Genomic DNA, 25023 nt, shown 5'->3' with positions numbered 1-25023 from the left:
GCGATCCGCACCCCGGTAAAGGGTGCGCTATGGGTTTATGCTCGAGGCAAGTGCCTGTAGTAAGGCTCGAGCCACCTGCAGCCAATGACAGCCGGAGCGTCTGCCTGGCGTATAGCGCGTGAGGGCGGTTGTAGGCGGCCGTGTCCGCGTGCGTATGCTGGCTGAGCGCCCTTATCTACTGAAGGTGAGTGGCGCAGCTCGTTTTCCGTACTGGGTTAATGTCGTTTCCGGATAAAGGTATTGCATTCATTTGAAGAACGATTAGGTTAGTGGTGGTGTGTGTAATCTGCATATTAATCAGGTCATGGTGCTTGAGTACTACAACACTTGATAAATGTTTTTACGTCTGGATTCATTAATGTTGAAGTAGACCTTGACCATAGCTTCCCTTTGAGATTATGTCCGTGTGTTAATGGTGTGGAGAGTCGTGGACAGCTTTGAGTTTGTGCTAATAGTGCGTGTAAGCAGTTTTGGTTGATAGTTTTTGTTTGTTAGGGGGGCTAAAAACATTCGGCTAAAATAAAGTTGATGGACCGCACACATCCCGGTGAGACAGGTGCATCAACAATGCCATCATACGTGAAGGTGTTACTACATCAAAGTCAAACAGTACTACAGTCGTTTTGAGCAACTCCGTGCTGAAAGCCCCGATAGATGTGGTTTTACGGATATCATCAGTTGTGCACCCACTGGTAATAGACTAAAGTCCATAGAGACACACTCAACCACTGAACGGATCAAGTGCCTTGTTATTTTATTACATGCTGAGGACATGCACGTAGATGACCACACATGTAGCTGACTAGCCACATAACTACACACATAGATGACTACACATAACTACATACGGCCTGACTCTGGACTCCTTTAGGTGAAGCTGTTCTGAGGCTTTTTGGTCGAGAATTGCAAAGACAGCAGGATGTGAGAGGGAAGTGTGTGAGAGTGTGAGTCCTAGCTCAAAGAACTAAACTGAACAATTCATGACTATTCAAATCAGATCCTTTTAGGGGCTTGTAGTCTGTTGAGTTTGTCTGACAGCGAGATTACCCTAAAACTTACATCTGAAAGAACTGTCCGTGTAGCACTTGTTCTGGCCATCATAGTATAGCAGTAACGGCTCGTGTTTTCATAAACGCTCTTGCGGGGGTCTGAATTTTACATGGGACTTTCTTTCAAGCACCATGACCGACAAAAAGGCTGTGGTCAAGAATGCTGACATGTCCGAGGACATGCGGCAGGACGCGGTTGAGTGCGCCACCCAGGCCATGGAAAAGTCTAACGTAGAGACAGACATTGGCGTTCATCAGAAAGGTAGGTTTAAATCAAACTGCAGTTAAATCCGGGTTTTAAATTTCGGATAATGCATCTAAGGTTGGCTTTGAAAGACTTGAACGGTGTTTTCTCTGCCTTGCAGGAGTTTGATTAAAAAGGTACTTCACCTGGCATTGCATTGTGGGAAGGAACTTCGGCAGCTATGTCACGCATGAGACCAAGCACTCCATCTACTTCTACTTGGGTCACACACGAGAATGCTTTGGTTTTTGAATGTCTTGATTATCCTGATTCCTCGACCAAAGTGCACTGGATCATGTCCTGTTTACCTACATGCTACAAATATTAAATGAGACATCTGTTCATGGACCTAAGACCTTTGATCGAGCACAGGTGCTTTAAAGGCTGAATTAAGCATTACAAGACGAAATGCGAAAAATGCATAAAAACTCAGTTTTTCCTTTTTTCCAAGAGGTATTTTGAGCATTTATGCTGTCGTGTTTGTGGTTCTGATAAACACCATGACTCACCTGTAGCGTAGCAGAGGTGGAGACCCCTATGTTGTGGCCTGTAAGATGCTGGGTCTTTTTTTTCTTAATCTAAGATCAGATATCCTAAATGGTTCAACTTTCATGTCTTGAGTGATGAAACCAATCAAACAGGCTCATTCTGTGAAAATGGGCTTTTATATGAAATATCTTGCCACATGTTCGCTGTGGCATGAACAGAAGAATAATGCAAGATAAACCAAACCATTAAACCATTTTTGTTGAATGTTTGTTCTTGCCTCAATTGTAACCCATGAGTTAGATTAAAAAGGATTTCAAGTTTGAGTTTGAAACATCCTCCAGGTCCTTCTTCTATATTTTCTACTGTTTGTTTTGTTTTTTTCCTTCTCTGGAGCCATAGATGTTACAGCGTGGTGGATCTAATTAGACTGCATGTTACACATGTCAAAGTTTGTCACGTACATAGTCATACATGATATAAACCGCAGTGAAATGCTTTTTAATGCTTTTGTCTCTGGTGTTTTCTCTGGTCCTAGACACTTTCATTTCCGAACACTTTCATTCCAGTTTGTTATGCTCTCTCAGGTACTGCCCTTGAGAAAAAGACCATGTTTGTTCACCATTAAAATGTCTCATCCGGACCAGATATGTCACCTGTTTAGGCTCAGTCGATCCACTGGCAACCGGGGCCAACCTGCTATTATCACTCTTAACCACAAGGGGGAGCCCCTACTACACCCAGGCCTCAAAGCTTGCGATTGGCGCGCCATTGTTGTAATACGGTTAATGCTGCTCAGTCTCGACGGAAACGAGTCAGTTTTGTATTTCAGAGAGTAAGAGAGACTGAATCCAAGAAGATGAGTTTGCTTCACCATCCTGTTTTATTACTTTTTAAATCACGTTTGACCATAATCTCTTTGAACCTACATCTTGAACCTACACACAACCTACAAGATGGCATAAATAGATTAGATTTTTAAATGTTGGCTATTCTCTGACTGTAAAGACATTTGTAGACAGTGCTGTGTTCAGGTCAAGAGCACGTTGGCCATCGTAGAAGGATCAGTATTTATTTATCTGTGATTATTTATCATTTGCAGTCTGTCAGTATTTGCCCCAGTCTGAGAAGGTCAAAGTTAAAGATTACCTCCGTTACTGTTATTTATAGGGGCTGATACTTGAGAAGAGAGAACAAATGAGAGATGTTAGCTTGAAGGTAAGGCTGACCGTGAGCTACAGAGAGATCAGGACACTGGAGCTACTTTAAAAAACGTACTGTGGAAGGTTTCTGGTTAATAGGGCTTGGGACCTTTGTCATTCCAATGGTTTCTCATGCTTATATGTATGTTTATTACAAACATGGAGCTTCTGAACGGACCACTGAGTCGTGTGCTCGATTTCAGCAGATTTGTTCTGTGTTCTTTAGTTTGTCCTTGTGTAGGGACTTCCAGGCAATTAGCTTCTGGACTTCATGCGCGGTCTACCTCACTGACCCAGGAGCAGTTTGTTCTAATGACCACGAGAGCAGGAAAGCCTGGAAACGAGTGGGGCAGTCAGGCGAACAGTTTCGCATCACTTCTGTGTGCCGTTGATCTGTTTAACCTTTCCAGCAAAACGATATTATTTAAAAAACGCTCCCCTCAGTGAAATTATCTGGAACAACGAACTCGGATATGTAACACCAAGAATTGTGGGTAGTAAACAATATTTTGAAGGGTAGAAATATTGTTGAAATGTGTAGAAAGCAGGTGAAAGTTCTCTAGAGCACATTCTAGATCTCTAGAGCTGACCGTCTCTAACCTTTACAGACCATGAACACACCGCAGGTGAGCAGTCACTTCCTGCATGTCTGAGGATGGATAGGAAGCACCCTGTCACCCTGTACTACAACATGACAACACAACACCGCTACCGCTGCCTGTCAGTTACTACTGGCGTGATCTTTATTTCACACTCGAGTCGTTCATTCGGTTACAATGCCTGAGGTGACAGCCTGTTTCTGGCTTCTCTCTCTTTTCTTTGTCTTCTTTTTGTCTGTTTTCCACTCCTCTATCTTTGCTGCACCCAACCATCTTAGCCGAACTCTTTATGGTCTTGCGTCTTGTAACCCAGCATGTTTATTGCCTGCACTGTGTGCTGCTGTCAAGGATAAAGCAGTTAACTTATCACCAAGACGTAATTTATAGAATCCAGCATTGGCACGAGCCTTGTGCTGTCACAGTGCTCGCGTTTGACTCGGGGACGAACAAAACATGCTGTCAGCTGCTGCCCGGTGCCAGCAGCCGGCCAGAGCACTGGGTCACTGGCTCTGGGGGAAGGAGCTCGTTTTAGCAGGTGGCAAAGCAAACAGCAGCATAACTACAGTGCAGCAGGGCTTGGCTTTGGGTGCTGTTTTCAAAAGCCTTGGGGGGTCGGAAAACACCCACTTCAAATGGCTGTGTCGGTAGACTTTGTATTTTCCTATAAGTGTGTGTGTATGTTTGTGTGTGTCTGTGTATGAGGGTGTTTGTGAGTGAATGTGTGTCTGTGTGTGTGCTCTTTTCTTATCTCAGGTAATATCCCTGTTCTGGAGGCATGTGATGTTGAGCAACTGGGTTGTAAAGCGGTGAAGCTCTTTATGAGTGTGGCGCTGACCCCTGCTCACACCGCACTGGGGCGTCTCCTTCGTGTGGACCCTGCCGAGACCCTCGCTGACAGACCTGCCCCAGGTGGCCATCACTGGAAAGGGTTAACCTTTAATCTATATCACATATATTCAAAATCCTTATGGAGTAGAATAACCACTAGAAAATGACACTGTTTGAGATATTGTACTCTAATCATGTAACGGAGACTTTCTGTGTAGACTGATGTTGTGTGGCGTTCACAGAATGCAGGGGGGTTGGAGAATTTAGGCATATGAGATATTGTGTTATAGTTCTGTTTGTGACGACCTCACCAGGACTGAACTGCTCTGTCAGTATGTTAAGGGTGTTGTAAAAACAACCTTTTATGGCGTTTCTGGGTTTTACCTGTGCCTTTGCTCAAGGTCTGTTTTCCCCGCCCATCTCAGCAGGAGGTGTGGCTCAGGGTGCAGTGGTGGCTGATGGGAATGAAGACATTTCTCAAGCTCAACGCTGTGCTTCATTGCTCATACGCACACAATTTAACAGCCCCCAGTTCCATTTCTGCTTCCCTGCAGATCACAAGCAGCCAAGCACGACGGCGCTTAATAACGTGAGCTCGGCACTGGTGGGAGATCAGGGCATCGCGGCCATGGGGGGTGGGAATGTCAGGCGAGAGAGTGAATGCTGATTGGTTGGAGGCTCTGTCACCACCACTGTGTTGAAATGCAGATGAAGCATCCAACAGAGCAAGAGGTCAGCAGGGTGAAGGGTGAAGGGTCAACCTGTTGTGACCTCTGTGCTCAGAGACAGGCTGCTGTCAGGATGCCTGCCTCGGCCTGCGTTAATGGTGCTATTGGAGGGACGGAGACGTGCAGATGAATTCATTATGGGACACAAGAGTCCCTGCAGATGGGGGTCAGGGTGTTGAGAGACACCTGCGCGAGAGAGAAAGAAAGAAAGAATTTTATGCTTTTAAAGTCATTTTAATCATGTTTGTTTCGCAGCGTTTAGAGGCTGAAGGTGCAGGAAAGTCGGAGGTGGACAAGACAGTTGCCGTGGCTGGAGTTTCCGTGGTTGACGGAGTGTGAAGTTTCTCCTTACTCATGTAATAATGGATAACTCTGGATTTCACATTAGGTGGCACTGCGCCAGGCATGTGCTCCAGAAAAGAACGCATCCAGGAAGACATAGAGGAAAAAACAGCTGGATCCGAGGGGCAATCCAGAAAGTTCCCCCCTGCTGGGTGCAGTGTGAGGAGGATTGGGGGAGGTGAGGGCAGGTGATGTGAGGATAGGGGCAGGTCTCTGCTCTCAGCCATCTCCTGTCTGGGAGGTTTGGGCCTGTGTATATGTGGTACTTCCTGCTGTGTCTAACGAGAAGGCAGCTAATGATGTTAATTTTCCTAGAAATTGCACTTCCTCAAATGTTCTGTGCATTCTGTGAAGTAAATTATTTATAGAATGTCATGGGCTAATGTTCCCTGTCTTTGTATAAATCTTCCCGGAATAAGACAATATCCTACACCATTCTGGTGAACAGGTGTATAATTAAAATACATATACATGTGGTGTATTTTCACAATGTAGAAACAGAAAGGTATATATAAACATACCAGTCTTTCCATCTGTTTTTGATAAAAAAATCTCATGTTTTGGGCAAGTTTTCTGTGATGTAAACAGAAACCATGAATACTGTGTGAAGTGCTGAGGCCTGTTTGGTGTGTGTGAGGTGTGCATGTGTGCATGTATGTGTATGCGTGTGTGCATTTGTGTGTGTATGCGCGTGTGCACGCGTGTGTGTGTGCATGTGTGTGCTTCACCATGCAGAGGATCTCACTTTCCACCTTACCGGTGTCCAGGTGTGTCCCGCATGTCCAGGTACAGATCTTAAGTTCTGAGTCTAAGTTAGGAGGTTCTGTCCTTGCATGTTCTACTTCATCTCTATTGAGGTCACTGCTAAACACTTTTCTTCAATTCCTGGTTCCCTACAGACAGACGAAAGAACGAGTGATCGTGTTCTCTACAGACAGATAAATGAACAAGTGATAGTGTTCTCTACAGTCAGGATTGTCAGACTACGTCAGTATTGTGAATATTGAACAGTAACAGTCCTAACGGCACATAAAATATCCAAAAGTAATATTTCTCATACCTGTAGTTACACACGCACGCACACCTCACACGCATAAGCACGCACACCTCGCACACACATCTCACATGCACATGCACGCACACACACACACACACACACACACACACACGGGCATGGACATGTTTGAAAAGGATGAGTGATACAGTAGTGTGTTAAACAGTATTTTAGTCCTCTGACCACACCAGCATTGATTGGTGTCTGTGCTAAAGGAAATGTGCTGATCCCTCATTTGGTTGATTAACCATTAACACCAGACAAACGTAAACCAGAAAACAGGTTTTATAGTGTGGAGTAGACAACCTCTACTGGAGGAGGACTTACACACAAACAAACACAAACAGACAAACTAGGACATAAACACACACTACACACTACAGTGAGGTTTCTAATTTACTGTGTCATCTAGAGTCAGACTGGAAAGAAGTGCACTGTCGGTGAAGACGACCTCTTCGCATGTTTAAGGGCAGAAGCAAAGGAATTAATAACTGGAAAGACAAATTATTGTCAGTAGGTCAGATTTTTTCCATATGATCACAGCTGATAGTGAAGTTTCACACTCTCTTCAACTCTCCACTGATGGAATCAAACTGCACGAGGTCGGACTGCAATGTCAGAATGCTCTAGGTCCTCTGTAAGATTGTAAAGTTGAGAAGATTCACTTTAAACCTGTACAGATGGTAAAGTCCTGGTTGTAATAGTGACATTCACTTCATATCTTCACACACTTTACAGGGCAGTAAACACAGATGACATTATTACCTTTAACTGAGCACTCACTTGTTGAGACTTTGGTACAAGTCACTGACTCTTGTTTGGTTGGCGTCATGGTTGCTCAGTTTTACACCAAACCCACCAGTTTTCTGTGAAGTAACTGGATCAAATGAGAACCTCTGATAGGTGTACAAGTGTATGTGTTTTAAATATCAGCACACGTGCTTCCATACTTATACTTTCTGCTTTACACGTCTCTGTTTCTTTAAGAAATCCTTCCACATGAATGATGGCCCAGAGCCCTGGTTCATCATGACCTTTTCCTAAAGAAAGCCATGGATATCGCAAACTGTGGATGCTTAGAAAATACTTTTACCTTCAGTTAAGACACAAGCAGCTCTCTCTTTTCCGCGTGTCCTGGGAAGCTGTTTAAATACAGCTCAGACATCGCAGCATTCTCCTGTTACCGACAGACGCGTCTGTTTTAAAGGTGGGTGCTCGGGCTCGTCCTTGCTTCCTTGCCTGCGTTTGGGGAAGAGAATTCCACGTATCATGGCCCAGTAACACCTGCCCTGCGTGGTCCTGCATTAATGAGCAGACCTCAGCAACAAAGGAACCCAAGCAGGTAATTACCTCGGGAGGGTTAACTGGGTTCTTGCTGGAGGGTGAGGCGGGGGCGCTCTGGGAAGGTTGGGCAGACCCCCGCGCACACGCACCTCCGGCTGTCCGCTTTATTTTCTTCGATGCAGTGTCCTCTAATGTCCACTGAGTGGCGCCAGGGAGCAAAATTGTTGAGCAGTGAGACTACAACAAACAGGGCCTTATGTGATTCTCCTAGACAATACCGTCTTGTGTGGTGTGTGTACCTGTAGCACTGGGACACTGCAAGCACCATGCAAATACTTTCTGAATGCATCACACTGGGATCTTTAATGACTAACTGATATATCGATTTTTTTGTTCCTGGAGTTTGGCAGAGCCCTGTGCCTACTGTTCTACGTTCATAAGTGACACAGAGTTTGGTGTGTTCTGATCACAGCCGTTCTGGCTAGACAGCGGATATATCTGAACCCAGGAAGTTCAAGAAGACAGTGTCACTGTGTCGTGCACTGGACTGAGGAGTTTAGCTGGTGACGAGGTTCTGTTTCACCTGTGGTACCAGTCCTCAGGCCAGGTGGGGCTGTCTGTGGAGCAGTGCGTGTGCAGTCAGGGCAGCAAAGGAGAGAAAGGCAACACGTTTGTCTTATTTGACTTCGGTGGGGGGAGCCGTTCTCTAACCTCTGAGCCATTAGAGACATTTGGGTTGGGTTTGCATCCCTTCTATCTTTTCATGCACTGTGTGTGTGTGTATCGGTTTAAGTTCCACCTCACATCCACTTCCTTGGCCTGTCTTTATCACACATGCGACCTCAGGATGACTTTACAGGTGTGATGGCACAGCACACAGGATTCAAGCCCCCTGAAGAAGAATCAGAAACCACACACCTCTGAGATGTCCATAAAAACTAGTAGTCCCAAAACACCCCAGAGCATCACAGAACACCCCAGAACACCTGAGAACACCCCAGAACACCCCAGAACACCCCAAGATACCCCAGTAGTGGAATGCTTACGAGAAAGTACAATACTTTCCATGAAGGAAAAGTCTTCAGAAAACTGCCCAGAATATATAGAAGGTTCATCACAAGATACGTGAGTATGGCTCATCCAGAAAGGTGGAGTTTGTTAACAGGTTCATTAACAGGAGTTTGTTAACAGGTTCATATAAAGTGGAGACAAGGTGAGACACAGGTGAGCCTGCACTAGAGTGATTGAGTACAATCACATCACCTCACACTGGAGTGTGTAGCCACATGTTTGCATTCTGAACTGAGTGTAGTTACAGCAATGAAATCTGATGGCACAGACATGCATGGCTGTACTGGTATACTGGTGTACTGGTATATTAGTGTTATAGTGTACTGGTGTACTGGTGTACTGATGTACTGGTATACTGGTATACTAGTGTTCTGGTATATTAGTGTTATAGTGTACTGGTGTACTGGTATACTAGTGTTCTGGTGTACAGGTGTACTGGTGTACTGGTATACTAGTGTTTTGGTGTACAGGTGTACTGGTGTACTGGTGCACTGGTATTACTAGTGATCTGGTATACTTGTGTGCTGGTATACAGGTGTATTGGTGTAAAGGTGCACTGGTAAACTGGTGTACTGGTCTACTAGTGTTCTGGTATACTGGTGTGCTGGTGTACATTTGTTAGTTTGAATGTGTTTCCCTGTTCCTGCTGCGGGGACCCTAGTCCATGTATGTCCTTCATTCCTCATTTTCCACTTGTGTAGCGTCATGGAGGTCGGAGTCCTTAAGTCAATATTGGCTCCAGGATGGGCAGGGTGGAATGTGCACATCAGTGAGGGTGGAGAAGCTGGAGGCACTGCACCTCCACTGAGAAAGCCATAACAGTCACACAGCACACAACACAGCACAGTCCACTGGACAGCACTAGCACACTAGCACACTAGCACAGTCCACTGGACAGCACTAGCACACTAGCACACTAGCACAGTCCACTGGACAGCACTAGCACACTAGCACAGTCCACTGGACAGCAATAGCACACTAGCACAGTCCACTGGACAGCAATAGCACACTAGCACACTAGCACACTAGCACAGTCCACTGGACAGCACTAGCACACTAGCACACTAGCACAGTCCACTGGACAGCACTAGCACACTAGCACAGTCCACTGGACAGCAATAGCACACTAGCACACTAGCACACTAGCACAGTCCACTGGACAGCACTAGCACACTAGCACAGTCCACTGGACAGCACTAGCACACTAGCACAGTCCACTGGACAGCAATAGCACACTAGCACACTAGCACACTAGCACAGTCCACTGGACAGCTGAACTCTTGTGTTTAATTTAGCATTTAGATGATGTAGTGTGTCTTTGCCTTTCCTGCCAGAGTCAGTCCAGATCCTAGAGAGAGGAGCGTGTTGTAAATACGTGTAATTATGGTGTGTGATGTGAAGCTCCGCCCAGCTGCTGTAATGAATCAGGCCCTGGCATGAGGAGCCTCCCTGCGCCAGCTGCTGAAGGTCAGGAAGACAGGAGCTGACGCCCAGGTCACCACGCCCAGGTCACCACGTCCTACTCCTGCAGGATCTCCTCACGACTCCTTCCTCCAACTGTCCCTGTACGGAGAGAGATGCGGAGTGTACGGCCTCACACCCACACCCGTGGAGCGCCGTTCACAACGGATGTAAAGGAAAAGACAGAGAAGAAGAAATACTGGCAGAAAGAAAGAAAAAGTAAAGAGGGATGGAGAGAAACAGAGAGAGTAGTGAGAGGGTGAGAAAGATGAGCGAGAGAGAGAGAGAGAGAGAGAGGGGGGGGAGGAGGGGAGGGAGGGAGAGAGAGACTGAGAGGGTGAGAGAGAGAGAGAGAGAGAGAGAGAGAGAGAGAGAGAGGAATGGAGGGAGGGAGGGAGGGAGGGAGGGAGGGAGGGAGGGAGAGAAATCAGAGCAGACAGTGCTAAAGTACCTCTACCTCAAAGCCTGTGTGATCTGACAGACCTTCACAAAAGACCAAAGGGAGTGTGGAGCCTGGACACACACCTCCAGCACTCCAAGGAGCAAACACAGCAGAGCAGACCCTCACGCCCAGGGATTCAGTCAGGAAAAGTGCACACAAACACACAAAAGTGCAAACAACTTCACACCCTCTCCATTGTGTGTTGACCAAGTCTATCAGTCATTCGGGACTGGCGCGGCGGGTAGACTCTGGGTGCTCGTGTGGGCCAGGAGAACATAGGGTCTGGACCTGTAAAAGAAACCCAGCCGGGTCCAGAAGGCCCTTTGTCCTGTCCTCCATCAGACTGCTGGTGTCACAGGGCTCTGCTTCACAGATCAATACTCAAATAGCTTCCAATGGAAACTCCAAGTGATCCAATCAAAACACTTGAAGTCCTTGATCAAAGCCCCTGACGACTTCAGCCTCCCGCCAACACATTTCAGACCCACACTGCTAACTGGACTTTACAGGCAGAAATGAGACAGTTTCGTGGACGCTGGGAACCTGCAGTGCTCACATGTCCTCCCTGATTATGTTAACCCTTTAAGCGCTGTCTCCATGTGTTTCCAGGGCAGATCTGGGCATTTTTCTGTATTTGTTAAGTATGGTGGTGGCTGTCGTCTCTGACATTCACTGTATTTCAACACAGGAGCGATGTTACAGAGGACACAAAGGATCACGGAGCAGGAGAGAGAGGGTGGGGGGTGGATGGATGTTGTGGAGCTGAGACATGGTCTGTGAGTGCAGGTGCTCAGAGGGTAAGGTCCGAGTCGCCGTGCGTAACGGGACATGATTTCCAGCCACTGAGCCTCACACACACGCACGTCACCAATCCTGCCCTATCTGCCCCTAGAGTTGCCACATGTCCTGCTGCGTGCCCGAGACGGCAGTGCCGCAGGGTCAGAGGGAGGTCACACACCCAAACGACTGCCAAGGACATTTTTTAGTTCAAAACTCCTCTGTTGAAGTTAACCTCAACGCTCTCACCTCATTCCCACTGAAAACCGCTATTACCTGATTTAAACCAGACTGATCCAGATTTTTAGATCCAGGCCACGTTTTTCTTTTTATTAAATGTGGAACCTTCTTGCTCCTACTGTTCCGAGCTGCACAGTGAGTTCTGTAACCAGCGAAACATGACTACTATACTATATGAGTAGTGTGAGGGGACATCACTTACACCACCCAACCTCACACATTATATGAGTAGTGTGAGGGGACATCACTCACACCACCCACCCTAACACATTATATGAGTAGTGTGAGGGGACATCACTCACACCACCCACCCTAACACATTATATGAGTAGTGTGAGGGGACATCATTCACACCACCCACCCTAACACATTATATGAGTAGTGTGAGGGGACATCACTCACACCACCCACCCTAACACATTATATGAGTAGTGTGAGGGGACATCACTCACACCACCCACCCTAACACATTATATGAGTAGTGTGAGGGGACATCACTCACACCACCCAACCTCACACATTATATGAGTAGTGTGAGGGGACATAACTCACACCACCCACCCTAACACATTATATGAGTAGTGTGAGGGAACATCATTCACACCACCCAACCTTACACATTATATGAGTAGTGTGAGGGAACATCACTCACACCACCCACCCTAACACATTATATGAGTAGTGTGAGGGAACATCACTCACACCACCCAACCTCACACATTATATGAGTAGTGTGAGGGGACATCACTCACACCACCCACCCTAACACATTATATGAGTAGTGTGAGGGGAAATCACTCACACCACCCACCCTAACACATTATATGAGTAGTGTGAGGGGACATCACTCACACCACCCAACCTAACACATTATATGAGTAGTGTGAGGGGACATCACTCACACCACCCACCCTAACACATTATATGAGTAGTGTGAGGGGACATCACTCACACCACCCACCCTAACACATTATATGAGTAGTGTGAGGGGACATCACTCACACCACCCAACCTCACACATTATATGAGTAGTGTGAGGGGACATAACTCACACCACCCACCCTAACACATTATATGAGTAGTGTGAGGGAACATCATTCACACCACCCAACCTTACACATTATATGAGTAGTGTGAGGGAACATCACTCACACCACCCACCCTAACACATTATATGAGTAGTGTGAGGGGACATCACTCACACCACCCACCCTAACACATTATATGAGTAGTGTGAGGGAACATCACTCACACCACCCAACCTCACACATTATATGAGTAGTGTGAGGGGACATCACTCACACCACCCACCCTAACACATTATATGAGTAGTGTGAGGGGAAATCACTCACACCACCCACCCTAACACATTATATGAGTAGTGTGAGGGAACATCACTCACACCACCCAACCTCACACATTATATGAGTAGTGTGAGGGGACATCACTCACACCACCCAACCTCACACATTATATGAGTAGTGTGAGGGAACATCACTCACACCACCCAACCTCACACATTATATGAGTAGTGTGAGGGGACATCACTCACACCACCCACCCTAACACATTATATGAGTAGTGTGAGGGAACATCACTCACACCACCCAACCTCACACATTATATGAGTAGTGTGAGGGGACATCACTCACACCACCCACCCTAACACATTATATGAGTAGTGTGAGGGGACATCACTCACACCACCCACCCTCACACATTATATGAGTAGTGTGAGGGGACATCACTCACACCACCCAACCTCACACATTATATGAGTAGTGTGAGGGGACATCACTCACACCACCCACCCTAAGATTACAGTCAGTGTAACATAACCTCACCTTTGCTTCAGTACCAGGGGAAGGTCTGAAAGGGATCAGCTGGTATTCCACTGATTGTTAATGACTCTGGCACGTGGCCGCCAATGTAATGGCAAACACCCACTCTAACCACTACTGAATCACACCCACTCTAACCACTACTGAATCTCACCCACTCTAACCACTACTGAATCTCACCCACTCTAACCACTACTGAATCTCACCCATTATACCCACTACTGAATCTCACCCATTTTAACCACTACTGAATCTCACCCACTCTAACCACTACTGAATCACACCCACTCTAACCACTACTGAATCCCACCCATTTTAACCACTACTGAATCACACCCACTCTAACCACTACTGAATCACACCCACTCTAACCACTACTGAATCTCACCCACTCTAACCACTACTGAATCACACCCACTCTAACCACTACTGAATCTCACCCACTCTAACCACTACTGAATCTCACCCATTATACCCACTACTGAATCTCACCCATTTTAACCACTACTGAATCTCACCCACTCTAACCACTACTGAATCTCACCCATTATACCCACTACTGAATCTCACCCACTCTAACCACTACTAATCCAAGACTCCTCTCATCATGATGAGTGAATTTTGTCCCCCTGCTATATGAAATGTTGTGCTATCTTATCTCAGCATCTCCTTCATGTTCGGTAGCAGAGCGCCGCACCTGTCTCTGTTTGTGGTGTTAGTGACAACAGGCACCCGGTGGGTTATCACACCATTGACTTACTCGATACAACACAAGATTTTCTGTAGTTCACACATGTCTATTCTTTATCAGCTTGTCTCTCAAACACACATATCGACCTGAGTGAAAAAACCAATAAAAATCTGTATTAGAAAAAAGTTAATATCAATTAATGTTTAATGTGCTTTCATTGAGTTATTGCATATATATGTGTGTTGGTGCAAAGCTCTGTTTGTCTGTTTGGCACTGTTTCACCAAAATAGGAAATGTTCTAAAATAAATGTCGGGAAAAAAATAAGTAAGTAAGTAAGTAAGTAAGTAAGTAAATAAATATATATATATATATATATATATATATATATATATATATATATATATATATATATATATATATATATATATATATATATAAAAACTGTGACTCCTGTTGTGGTTGGTTGTGGTTTGCTGTGGTTGCTTTTGTTTGGTTGTAGTTTGCTGTGGTTGGTTGTAGTTTGCTGTGGTTTGTTATGGTTTGCTGTGGTTGGTTGTGGTTTGCTGTGGTTGATTTTGGTTGGTTGTAGTTTGCTGTGGTTTGCAGTGGTTGCTTGTGGTTGGTTGTAGTTTTCTGTGGTGTGCTCCACAGAGTAACCCGTTTAGTGCAGACCTGCGCTCGCTCTGTGCTATTTCTGGAACACTTGGAGTCAAACATCTATTTACATGCACCACTTTCACTCTTATTAGGGGCCCAATCATCACCTGACTGCCTTTCACTCCTCACAGGCAGGAAGCTGCTCCTCCTCCACCTTCTCCACCTTCTTCGCTGGACTGATTTTTTTGTCATATATATGATTATGCCAAAACTATACAAAACCTAAGTTTATTTTTGAGTTGGTGAGTTTTAACCTTACCGATGTGAGACAGCTAAATATCACACAATAACATCCCAGTTAAATCAACTAGAGTGAACAGAATTTAGGCACAATATATAAATAGCTTAATCTCACAGAATATCAATGTCGCTCTATACATGGAATATTCACCTGAGCAAAACTATGAGTTAATTTTCTTGTCTGCTTTTGCCACACTATCAGTTATTCAAAGTCAGTGAGTGATAACAGGTCTCCAGTCTGATCCGTGGAATTACGTCATATATCCCACAGGCCACCTATCCCATTCTCCGAATTCCGATTATTCCATATACCCCAAATTCTCTCAGATCTCCAAACACTCCACGGCTGTACCTTCACAGCTAAGTAAATCGATGCGTCTTGCGTAACTGGTTACGCTGATTACTGTCAACCTCCTCACATCCATTCGAGCGTCCCGTCTTTTCGTGCCAACTCTCAGGATTTAATGCTTCTCTCCCGGCTGTGTTACACAGGCAGCAAGCAGGGCTGAGACTACGTTTTCCAGATCGGTTTGCTGTTTTATTGTCTGTTGTTCATGGTTGACACTTTGGTGAGGTTTATAGAAAACGTGTGGAACTTCGTCTCACACTTAAGACTCACACGATCGACCAGTATAGCGAAAAGCGCTAAGCTTGCCGTGAAATGAACCCCCACATGATCATTCGAAATGTATTTCTTTGAGGTTATCGAGCACATACCTAGAGCTCATTGAGCTGTCTCTATGCAGCCCTCGTGTATAGCGCATCGGGTAATGAATGTGCTAAAAATATATAAGTTGAAAAGTTTAAATGAAAATATGTTTTAAGAGACAAACATCGTTTCCATATCAAACTGAAATATACAGGTTTCTAGACCTTGACATCTCGCTGGTCCACCCACGTGAGCTTTAGGTTGTAACCAGGCTGTGACATCAAAGGCACGAGCAAACTCCTCCAAAAGATACAGCGCGAGAAGATTGCGGAACAATCTTTTATGTCAATGCAGCTATACTGGGGAGGATTCCCATCTTGCGTCATCGGTTTAAGAAATGTGGAGGTTATAATTAGCCTATAACGTAATTCCTTTGACTAATTAAATCGTTTTAATTATTCTAATTACTATTAAAAATATCGTAATGCTTCGATAGTTTCGTCAAGTTTGGTCAAACTCGCCTTCAGGTGTTATAGTCACGTGAAGTCAACGTAACAATGCCCTAGAGCAGACATCAGCGCACTCATCCCTTCATCTCACTCATCCCTTCATCTCACTCATCCCTTCAACTCACTCATCCCCTCATCTCACACATCCCTTCATCTCACTCATCCCTTCATTTCCCGCATCCCTTCAACGCACTCATCCCTTCATCTCACTCATCCCTTCAACTCACTCATCCCCTCATCTCACTCATCTCCTCATCTCACCCATCCCTTCAACTCACTCATCCCCTCATCTCACTCATCCCTTCATCTCACTCATCCCTTCAACTCACTCATCCCTTCATCTCACTCATCCCTTCAACTCACTCATCCCCTCATCTCACACATCCCTTCAACACACTCATCCCTTCATCTCACTCATCCCTTCAACTCACTCATCCCCTCATCTCACTCATCCCCTCATCTCACCCATCCCTTCATCTCACACATCCCTTCATCTCACTCATCCCTTCAACTCACTCATCCCCTCATCTCACACATCCCTTCATCTCACTCATCCCTTCAACTCACTCATCCCCTCATCTCACACATCCCTTCATCTCACTCATCCCTTCAATTCACTTATCCCTTCATCTCACGCATCCCTTCAACTCACTCATCCCTTCATCTCACTCATCCCCTCAGATGATTAATCACTTAATGCTTATTTTTTAATCAGTTCCCTATGTATGTATATTTTAGTCTTAGATATGAAAAATTTGCTTAGAACTTTCTTCAATTTTACTGTTTTCTTAAAATGGTTTTGGTGTTGTTTAGAATGCTTATCATTTGAATGAATTCATATTATTTTTATTAGCCCTATAACCACCACTATTATTATTATTATTATTATTATTATTATTATTATTATTATTATTATTATTATTGTTGTTGTTGTTGTTGTTATTACCCCGCCCCCTTCAAAACAGTCAGAATCTAACAAAGTCCAAAGTTCCTAAAAGTCGCTGATAACAGAGGCCAGTCCGAGCAACACAGCTCTAGTGTAAACACGCCTGCCAGCCGCTCTGTCAACACTGCCTGCCACTGACTGCTCATTTGCATAAAGGCCCAGCCACCGCCCACTTATTAACATGCCTCAGTCGGCCTGCCCTCCGCGAGCATCAAGGCAAGTTATATCAAGTGGGGAAGTGGCTCGAGTTGACGGAGCAGGTGTTTCGCGGGGGACTTTTACGCACGCATGGGAGGCGAGAGGAGTGGGAGTTTAACGTGAAGTGTGCTTCTCTCTTTTCCTCCTCGTTAAGTGAACATTTTAATGCCTGCGAAAATGGTGTCTAAGTTAACGTCTCTACAGCAGGAGCTTCTGAGCGCTCTGCTGGATTCTGGAGTCAGCAGGGACGTTCTGATCCAAGCCCTCGATGACATGGACCCCAGCCCGGGCACGTTTGGAGTTAAGCTGGAGATGTCTCCATCAGGTTCTAAAATGAATGGGAGTGATACGGATTCAAAGCCTGTTTTTCACACACTGACCAATGGGCACAGTAAAGGACGGTTATCGGGAGACGAGGGCTCCGAGGACGGCGACGATTACGATACGCCGCCGATACTGAAGGAGCTCGAGTCGCTAAACACAGAGGAGGCGGCGGAACAGAGGGCAGAAGTGGAGCGCATGCTGGCGTGAGTACTGTTACAACTACTGTCCGAATGAAAGCTTTGACCGTGCGATACATGACCATCTTACATCAGTGCAGAGAAAGAAGCATACCAAGAGTCATATGAACGCGCACTTTATTAAGATACATGATCCAGCGAATGTGTTACCGAAGCCACCGTGTTTCGTACCTCCTAGTAACGTTTAACGAACTGTACTTTGCAATCAGGCCTACTGTTATAAAACTATAGCATAAAGCTAGTCTCAATAAGTCAAATCCATAACACGTCAAAATAAGCACTGCTCTCCTGTAATGTAGTCAAACTCTGAGTAATGACTGACTGGAATAAGACTACAGAAGACAGTTGACTTTTTACAAACCGATAATCTACTGACTGGTGTTTACAAATTTAAAACCACGCGCCAGTATTTCACCTTTTTGCATTCTGGTTACTAATTATCTACTTGGGTTATTATTCTTTTACCTTAGAGAAATATCAACTGAAGACGTGCCATTTATCATTAACTATCTCAGCACTCTCGAGACAAAAAAAAAAAAAAAAAAAAAATTCGGACTTATTATTTCCATGTTCCCATTTACTATTCTATAGGAAAGTTATAAATAAGATATCAAATATTATATTTAAAATTACATGCAGTTGTTTTCACCTTTAAATTATTAATAAATTGGGTTATGTAATAAAATAGGTTGAAGCAACAACATATATAATAATAATAATAATAATAAAAAGAAGAGGAACAATAATAATATTATGATAATACATAATAATAATATCGCAAAGACTCTAAATAATAATAAGATAACATATAATTAATTTTAACCAATTCCTCACTTTCGATTTTTATTAACAAAGCCCCAAATTTCTTTCTTTAAACTACAATATCTACATCACGAAATGAAGGTAAAAAATCAAAACTAAACCACGTGGAGTTGAGTTATTATTAATTTTATTCTATAAATCATCAACTGAAAGATACACAGTGGCGTATGATTAGCGTGCATGGAGATCTGGTTACTCATTGTCAAAAGTCATAATCCCAACTTCTCTCACAGCTCTTGGTTATGTGTTCTTCAAATCAAACAGTCTCGATAGATTTGCCACAGTTACGTTTGGAAAGGAGGCCTTTAATATTACTGTACAATGGTAAGTGTGATTTTGCTGTAACATCTGTTAGACAGTCAGCGCGAGCTGGCTGCCGTACCATTAGAATATTCTTAACGTAATCATTCTTAACGTAATAATTCTTTACGTAATTGTACTTGACGTAATAATACTTAACGTATTTTCATATTATTTCTTATTTGCTGGCCACATTTTTCCTATGTGTAACATCGAGACATGGTGCCAGTAACTTTATTCGTTTTTTAGTTTTTATTTATCTATTCATTTTAATACACAGCAGAAGTTAAGATATTTCGATGCGCGATGTGATAAATTATTTAACTTTTAAAAAATACAATTTTAGACAACTATTTAACTTAACTAAAATATGATTTTATTTAAGGTAATTTAGTCTAATTCTCTTAGACTTGTCCAGTTTTTAGGATTGCTTGTCCGTCTGGTTTGCGTCGGAGAAGTGCGAACGGGGTGTGCGGCTTGGTCCTATTCTATTCTATTCTATTCTATTCTATTCTATTCTATTCTATTCTATTCTATTCTATTCTATTCGTTTTATATAGGATATACAGTACGATATACTGCAGTTTGTCTGTTTTGTGTTATATTTGTCAGTATTGTACAGAGAAATACTCGTACTGCGGGCCTTCACAAAATTTCGCTAGTCTTCTTCCAACAACACGCTTCTCTCGCATTAAACGCTGCTTATGGCGTGTTTCGGTAAGGCTATGTGAACACATTTTCAAATAAGCTTAAAAACAACAAAAGCATTTGGTCTTTTTCAACAACGGTTTTGCAATACTCTCCAGTTATTAGGAACAGAATTCTTGTGTGCGTGGCGTTGCCGTTATTAACACGTCTTTTTGTAATTAAATCACTTCAGCAGAACTGTGTTCACCCAATGTAATCTGTAACCTTTGGAAGTATTTACAACCCATTGAATACAATGATTAACGATCGTTTATTAGGGTGATTAACAACTGTATGTGCTTACAACCTCTTTAAACTTTGGAGCTGACGAAGCCGTAGAGGAGTCCGAAGAGAGCGCGCGGCATGTTTGTGCGCAATCAAATGCAGTACTAAACAGAATTCTTACCACGCCAACTTAATTATTTCAGAACATCTCATGTGACAAAACATCATATATTTGTAGTCTTAATACTAATATATTTTTTTTGCATAATTTAGCAATATAAATGTAGACTACTGTGTATATTTTCCTAGGCTACGAAATTCCCATTATATAATACTTTTAAAAAATATTTCGCCTTGGTGTTTTCCTTCCAGCGAGGATCCGTGGCGCGCGGCCCGCATGATCAAAGGCTACATGCAGCAGCACAATATTCCCCAGCGCGAGGTGGTCGACGTGACCGGCCTAAACCAGTCCCACCTCTCGCAGCACCTCAACAAAGGCACGCCCATGAAAACGCAGAAGCGCGCGGCACTCTACACCTGGTATGTCAGGAAGCAGCGCGAGATTTTACGACGTAAGTTAATCGTTGTGATATTCACTGTTATTTTCACGCAAACTTTTACATTTTTAAAATGTATCTGCTTGTTTAATTTTTTACTTGTTTACAATTTACTTGTTGCTGTTTGTCATATTTATTTTTTATTGTAGTTGTTTACTGGATGCTAAATTACACGTTTAAATTGTCTAACCAAGGTCATACATCAAGGTCACACATTTTGGCCTTTTACACTTAATTATTTTGTGATTACTTTGAATAGGATGCAGTAGCAAACTTACCTGAATGTCATACCCACGTATCATAGCAACCATGAATGCGTACCTCACAGTGTACATGTATGTCAAAGATGCTCTCTCTTCACTTTTTCAGAATTCAACCAAGCAGCACAAGGGTCTGGCAATAGTGTGACAGACAAACCCAGTCAGGATCAGATGCTCCTTTTCTTCCCAGAGTTCAGTCAGTCGGGGCACAATGTGGGCCAATCAGGAGACGACTCCTGTAGCGAACCCGCTCTCAAGAAGTTACGACGCAACCGCTTCAAATGGGGACCAGCGTCACAACAGATCCTGTACCAAGCCTATGAACGACAGAAGAACCCCAGCAAAGAGGAGAGAGAGGCTCTGGTGGAGGAATGCAACCGGTACTTACACACACATTTACACACACACACTTACACACACACACTTACACACACACATACACACACACATACACACACACTCACACACACACTCACACACACTACAGTTACACACACACTTACACACACACTTACACACACTACAGTTACATACACACTTACACACACACTTACACACCTACTCACACACACACTGACACACACACTTACACACACACTTACATACACTACAGTTACATACATACTCACACACACACTCACACACACACTTACACACACACTTACATACACTACAGTTACACACACACTTACACACACATATACACTACAGTTACATACATACATACACACTTACACACACACTTACATACACTACAGTTACATACATACTCATACACACTACAGTTACACACACACTTACACACACACACTTACACACACACACTTACACACACACACTTACATACATACTCACATACACACTTACACACACACTTACATACACTACAGTTACACACACACTTACACATACACACTTACACACACACTTACATACACTACAGTTACACACACACTTACATACACACTTACACACACACACTTACATACACACTTACACACACACTTACATACACTACAGTTACACACACAGTTGGGCCCCTGAGCAAGACCCTTAACCCTCAAATACTCAAGTTTCTGCTACAATGCTGTAAATAAACAGCATTGTACATATATGTAGATAGATGTAATGCATGTAAATATACAGTTACATGCATTACAGTCACGTCTGCTGTCTTATATGTATGTGATGTAACATTCTTCAAATATGCAAATTTTGCCACTTTGTGCTCTGATTGTATCTGGTTTGGATGTCCTCTGTTGACCCTCTGTTTACCCTGTCCAGTGCGGAGTGTCTGCAGAGGGGTGTATCTCCATCCAAGGCCCAGGGCCTAGGCACTAACCTGGTCACAGAGGTGCGTGTCTACAACTGGTTTGCCAACCGGCGTAAGGAGGAGGCCTTCAGGCAGAAGCTGGCACTGGATGCCTACAGCGGGCAGACGCACAGCATCAACCCTCTGCTGTCCCATGGCTCACCACACCCCCCACAGGACAGCACTTCACCCACCCACAAGATGCAAGGTACCCTCACACCTAGACCACACCTCCGACCACTGGCCACGCCTCGCAGGGGGAGCAGGGTGGATATTTTTGGCCAGGGCACGGCTCTCCTGGCTAGACTTCTAAAGCAGTGGTTGGGATAAGAGTCCATCTGCATTCTATGGAAAAAGAGTCGAAAGGGTTAATGAGATCAGGATGAAGGTGGTGAGAAGTCACATGATCAATAAGAGTGAATGACCGACTGAGTGACTGAGCGAGTGAGTAAGTGAGTGAGTGAGTGAGCAGGTGAGAGTGAGTGAGTGAGTGAGAGAATGACTGAATGAGTCAGTGAATGAGCGAGTGAGTGAATGAACAAGTGAAAGAACAAGTGAAAGAACAAGTGAGTGAGTGAATGAGTGAATGAATGCACTGAGCAAATGCCATTGTTATTCTGAGCTTTGAAAACTGGCTGAGAACAATCCACATTGTACCTGCGATCTCCAGTCTGAAGTCCTGAGGCTGGACAGGAGTGTTGGGGTCAGTCCCAGGTCAGCAAGCACACAGCTCTGCGCTGCTACAGGTTCTTGTACCCTCCTCTCTTGCAGGCTAGATACAGGGACCCATCTTGTAACAGCAAGGCAACAGCGTTAAAAGTTTAAAAATCAAAGATTTCTGACTTGGCCACAACTCAGCTATCATCTTCAGCGCTTTAAAGAACAGGAGCACAGAGATAACCCAAATGCGTCTGTAAGCTTGAGCGCGCCGGTTCATCTCGTGGATTACCTGAGTGACTGGTCTGCTTGTTTGTAGTTCCCCCCCACACACACCTGACCAGTCAGTGACCTCGGGTCACGAGGAGAGGCGGGGCATGTTCAGATGGAAGGGGGGGGTGTGTGTTGGGGGGGTCGGTGTGGAAGACGCGTAGCTCACACAGGATCTCCCTCTCTCAGGACTTACAAGGCCTCCTGCTTGCAGCCGCAGCTGTTGTTCAGTGTCGGAGCTGGTCTAGGCAGAGTGGCCCAGCGGGCGTCCTCATGGCGTTGCTAAGACACAGCGTGTATTATGCATGCTTAAGTGACAGTTCAGATCCTTAAGCGCTCCATCTCCTGGGTCTGCGGTCAGGGACTCCCCTGGCCCCTGCTCTCTTTACCCGCGCCTAGCAGGGAACTCCTTTGTCCACAGAATAGTAGAAGACTGCAATGACTGTAACCGAGGTTCATCTATCTGTGTTGGACTTAGGGGAGGGAACACTGGAACCCTCCCCCTCCACCCACACACACACACACACACACACACACACACACACACACACACACCTTCAAGAGTTGCTGTGGAGTGTCTGTGGATGAGTTTCGAGAAGCAGCAGGGGCTGTCTGCTGAAGTATTGGCTCTTTTCTGACCACACAGGACTGATCACCGATCAGCTGCCATGGCTAAAGGACTCTCGGAGTGAAATATCCCTTTATGTGCTCCCTTCTGTTGGAGCACACCCAGCCCAGGTCGCGAGGCAGAGGTCATTACAGGGTCAGAGTGGAGGAACAGTTCTCCCTACACTAGTTTCATCGATATCTTATTGACCTCACTTATGATAAAGATTGATTTGACCCTGCTGGTGTCTGGGATTTCACTGTTTAAGTTCTGCTTCTGCAGAAATCTCCACTCCGTGGTGTTCTTTATCAGAGCCCCAGCTAACAGCCCAGTCTGGAATTACCACAGGAGTTTGGCCATGTGGAGAAACTTTCACACACCAAAAGAATCTGATGTCAAATTATGTAAAGTTCCTGCTTAGATCACTGAGGTCAGCACAGTCTCTGCTTCAGCCCTGGCGATGACCCAAGAGATCAGCTGGTCCTGTGCTTTCTCCATCAGCTCACTGAAAGAGAACGTGTGTCCTGCTAACACTCAGGAGGTCTCTCATATGCAACAGGACTACAAAGAGTTTTGCTTGGGGCTGAGCCCAGGGCTTTGATATTACATGGGTCCCTGGGAGAACTGAAGCCCTTGCTCAGTACTCCCCTATGGGATGACCCACCCTCCCCCAGGTTGGAGTAGGGATCGCATGGGGGTGGAGTCTTATGGGCGGAGCCTTCCCTCTAACCACCTTTCTGTCCTTTGGCTTTCTCCGGTCTTGCATTGCCCTCATGCCGTGTTGTCAGAGCTCACAGTTTGTTTCCTCGTTGCCCCAGAAACAGCGTTCCCCTGCTGGTAGGATTGGCACAGGGAGAGAGAGAGAGAGAGAGAGAGAGAGAGAGAGAGAGAGAGAGAGAGAGAGAGAGAGAGAGAGAGAGAAGGAAGCAGTCAGTGCAGCCTGGGTGGGGGTCAGATGGGGTCACACAGTGCTCTGCTGGACTGACCCTCTGTGCCCTGCACCATCACAGGGCCTTTAAAATCAAGAGAGTTTATTGTAGTCGGTCCCACGGGTCTGATGTCACAGGTCTGAAGGGTCTGATGTCACAGGTCTGATGTCACAGGCCTGACAGGTCTGATGTCACAGGCCTAACGGGTCCGATGTCACAGGTCTGATGTCACAGGCCTGACGGGTCTGATGTCACAGGTCTGACGGGTCTGATGTCACAGGTCTGATGTCACAGGCCTGACGGGTCTGATGTCACAGGCCTGACGGGTCTGATGTCA

The 25023-nt window shown here is 44.9% G+C and overlaps 1 protein-coding gene, 1 long non-coding RNA gene and 1 other non-coding gene across 5 annotated transcripts in view; all 3 read left to right on the top strand.

Moving 5' to 3' along the window:
* Positions 1 to 68: 68 nt before the first annotated feature.
* Positions 69 to 2284, top strand: LOC118242545 (uncharacterized). 3 transcript variants are annotated; one of them, XR_014117884.1, is made up of 3 exons: positions 69 to 184; positions 1178 to 1311; positions 1415 to 2284. It is a non-coding gene; the product is annotated as an uncharacterized LOC118242545 (transcript). The 3 variants fall into 3 exon arrangements; XR_014117883.1 differs by lacking the exon at positions 69 to 184 and adding an exon at positions 186 to 265; XR_014117885.1 differs by lacking the exon at positions 69 to 184 and adding an exon at positions 201 to 237.
* A 701-nt stretch (positions 2285 to 2985) lies between these two features.
* Positions 2986 to 5901, top strand: LOC113586534 (uncharacterized). The gene is made up of 3 exons (XR_014117955.1): positions 2986 to 2997; positions 4334 to 4489; positions 5392 to 5901. It is a non-coding gene; the product is annotated as an uncharacterized LOC113586534 (long non-coding RNA).
* Positions 5902 to 17574: 11673 nt separating this feature from the next.
* hnf1ba (HNF1 homeobox Ba) overlaps positions 17575 to 25023 on the top strand; it is a 15079-nt gene continuing 7630 nt past the window's right edge. The window contains exons 1-4 of the mRNA XM_027024686.3: positions 17575 to 18066; positions 20467 to 20666; positions 21021 to 21291; positions 22196 to 22431. Of these exons, the coding sequence (XP_026880487.2) occupies positions 17705 to 18066; positions 20467 to 20666; positions 21021 to 21291; positions 22196 to 22431 (1069 nt within the window). The 5' untranslated portion in view covers positions 17575 to 17704. The remainder of the gene's footprint in view (positions 18067 to 20466; positions 20667 to 21020; positions 21292 to 22195; positions 22432 to 25023) is intronic.

Source organism: Electrophorus electricus, chromosome 17 (genome assembly GCF_041902795.1).
Source record: "Electrophorus electricus isolate QZ-2024a chromosome 17, ASM4190279v1, whole genome shotgun sequence".
Taxonomy (NCBI): Eukaryota; Metazoa; Chordata; class Actinopteri; order Gymnotiformes; family Gymnotidae; genus Electrophorus; species Electrophorus electricus.
Note: the sequence above shows the minus strand (reverse complement) of the source record. Positions and strands in the feature narration are given on the sequence as shown.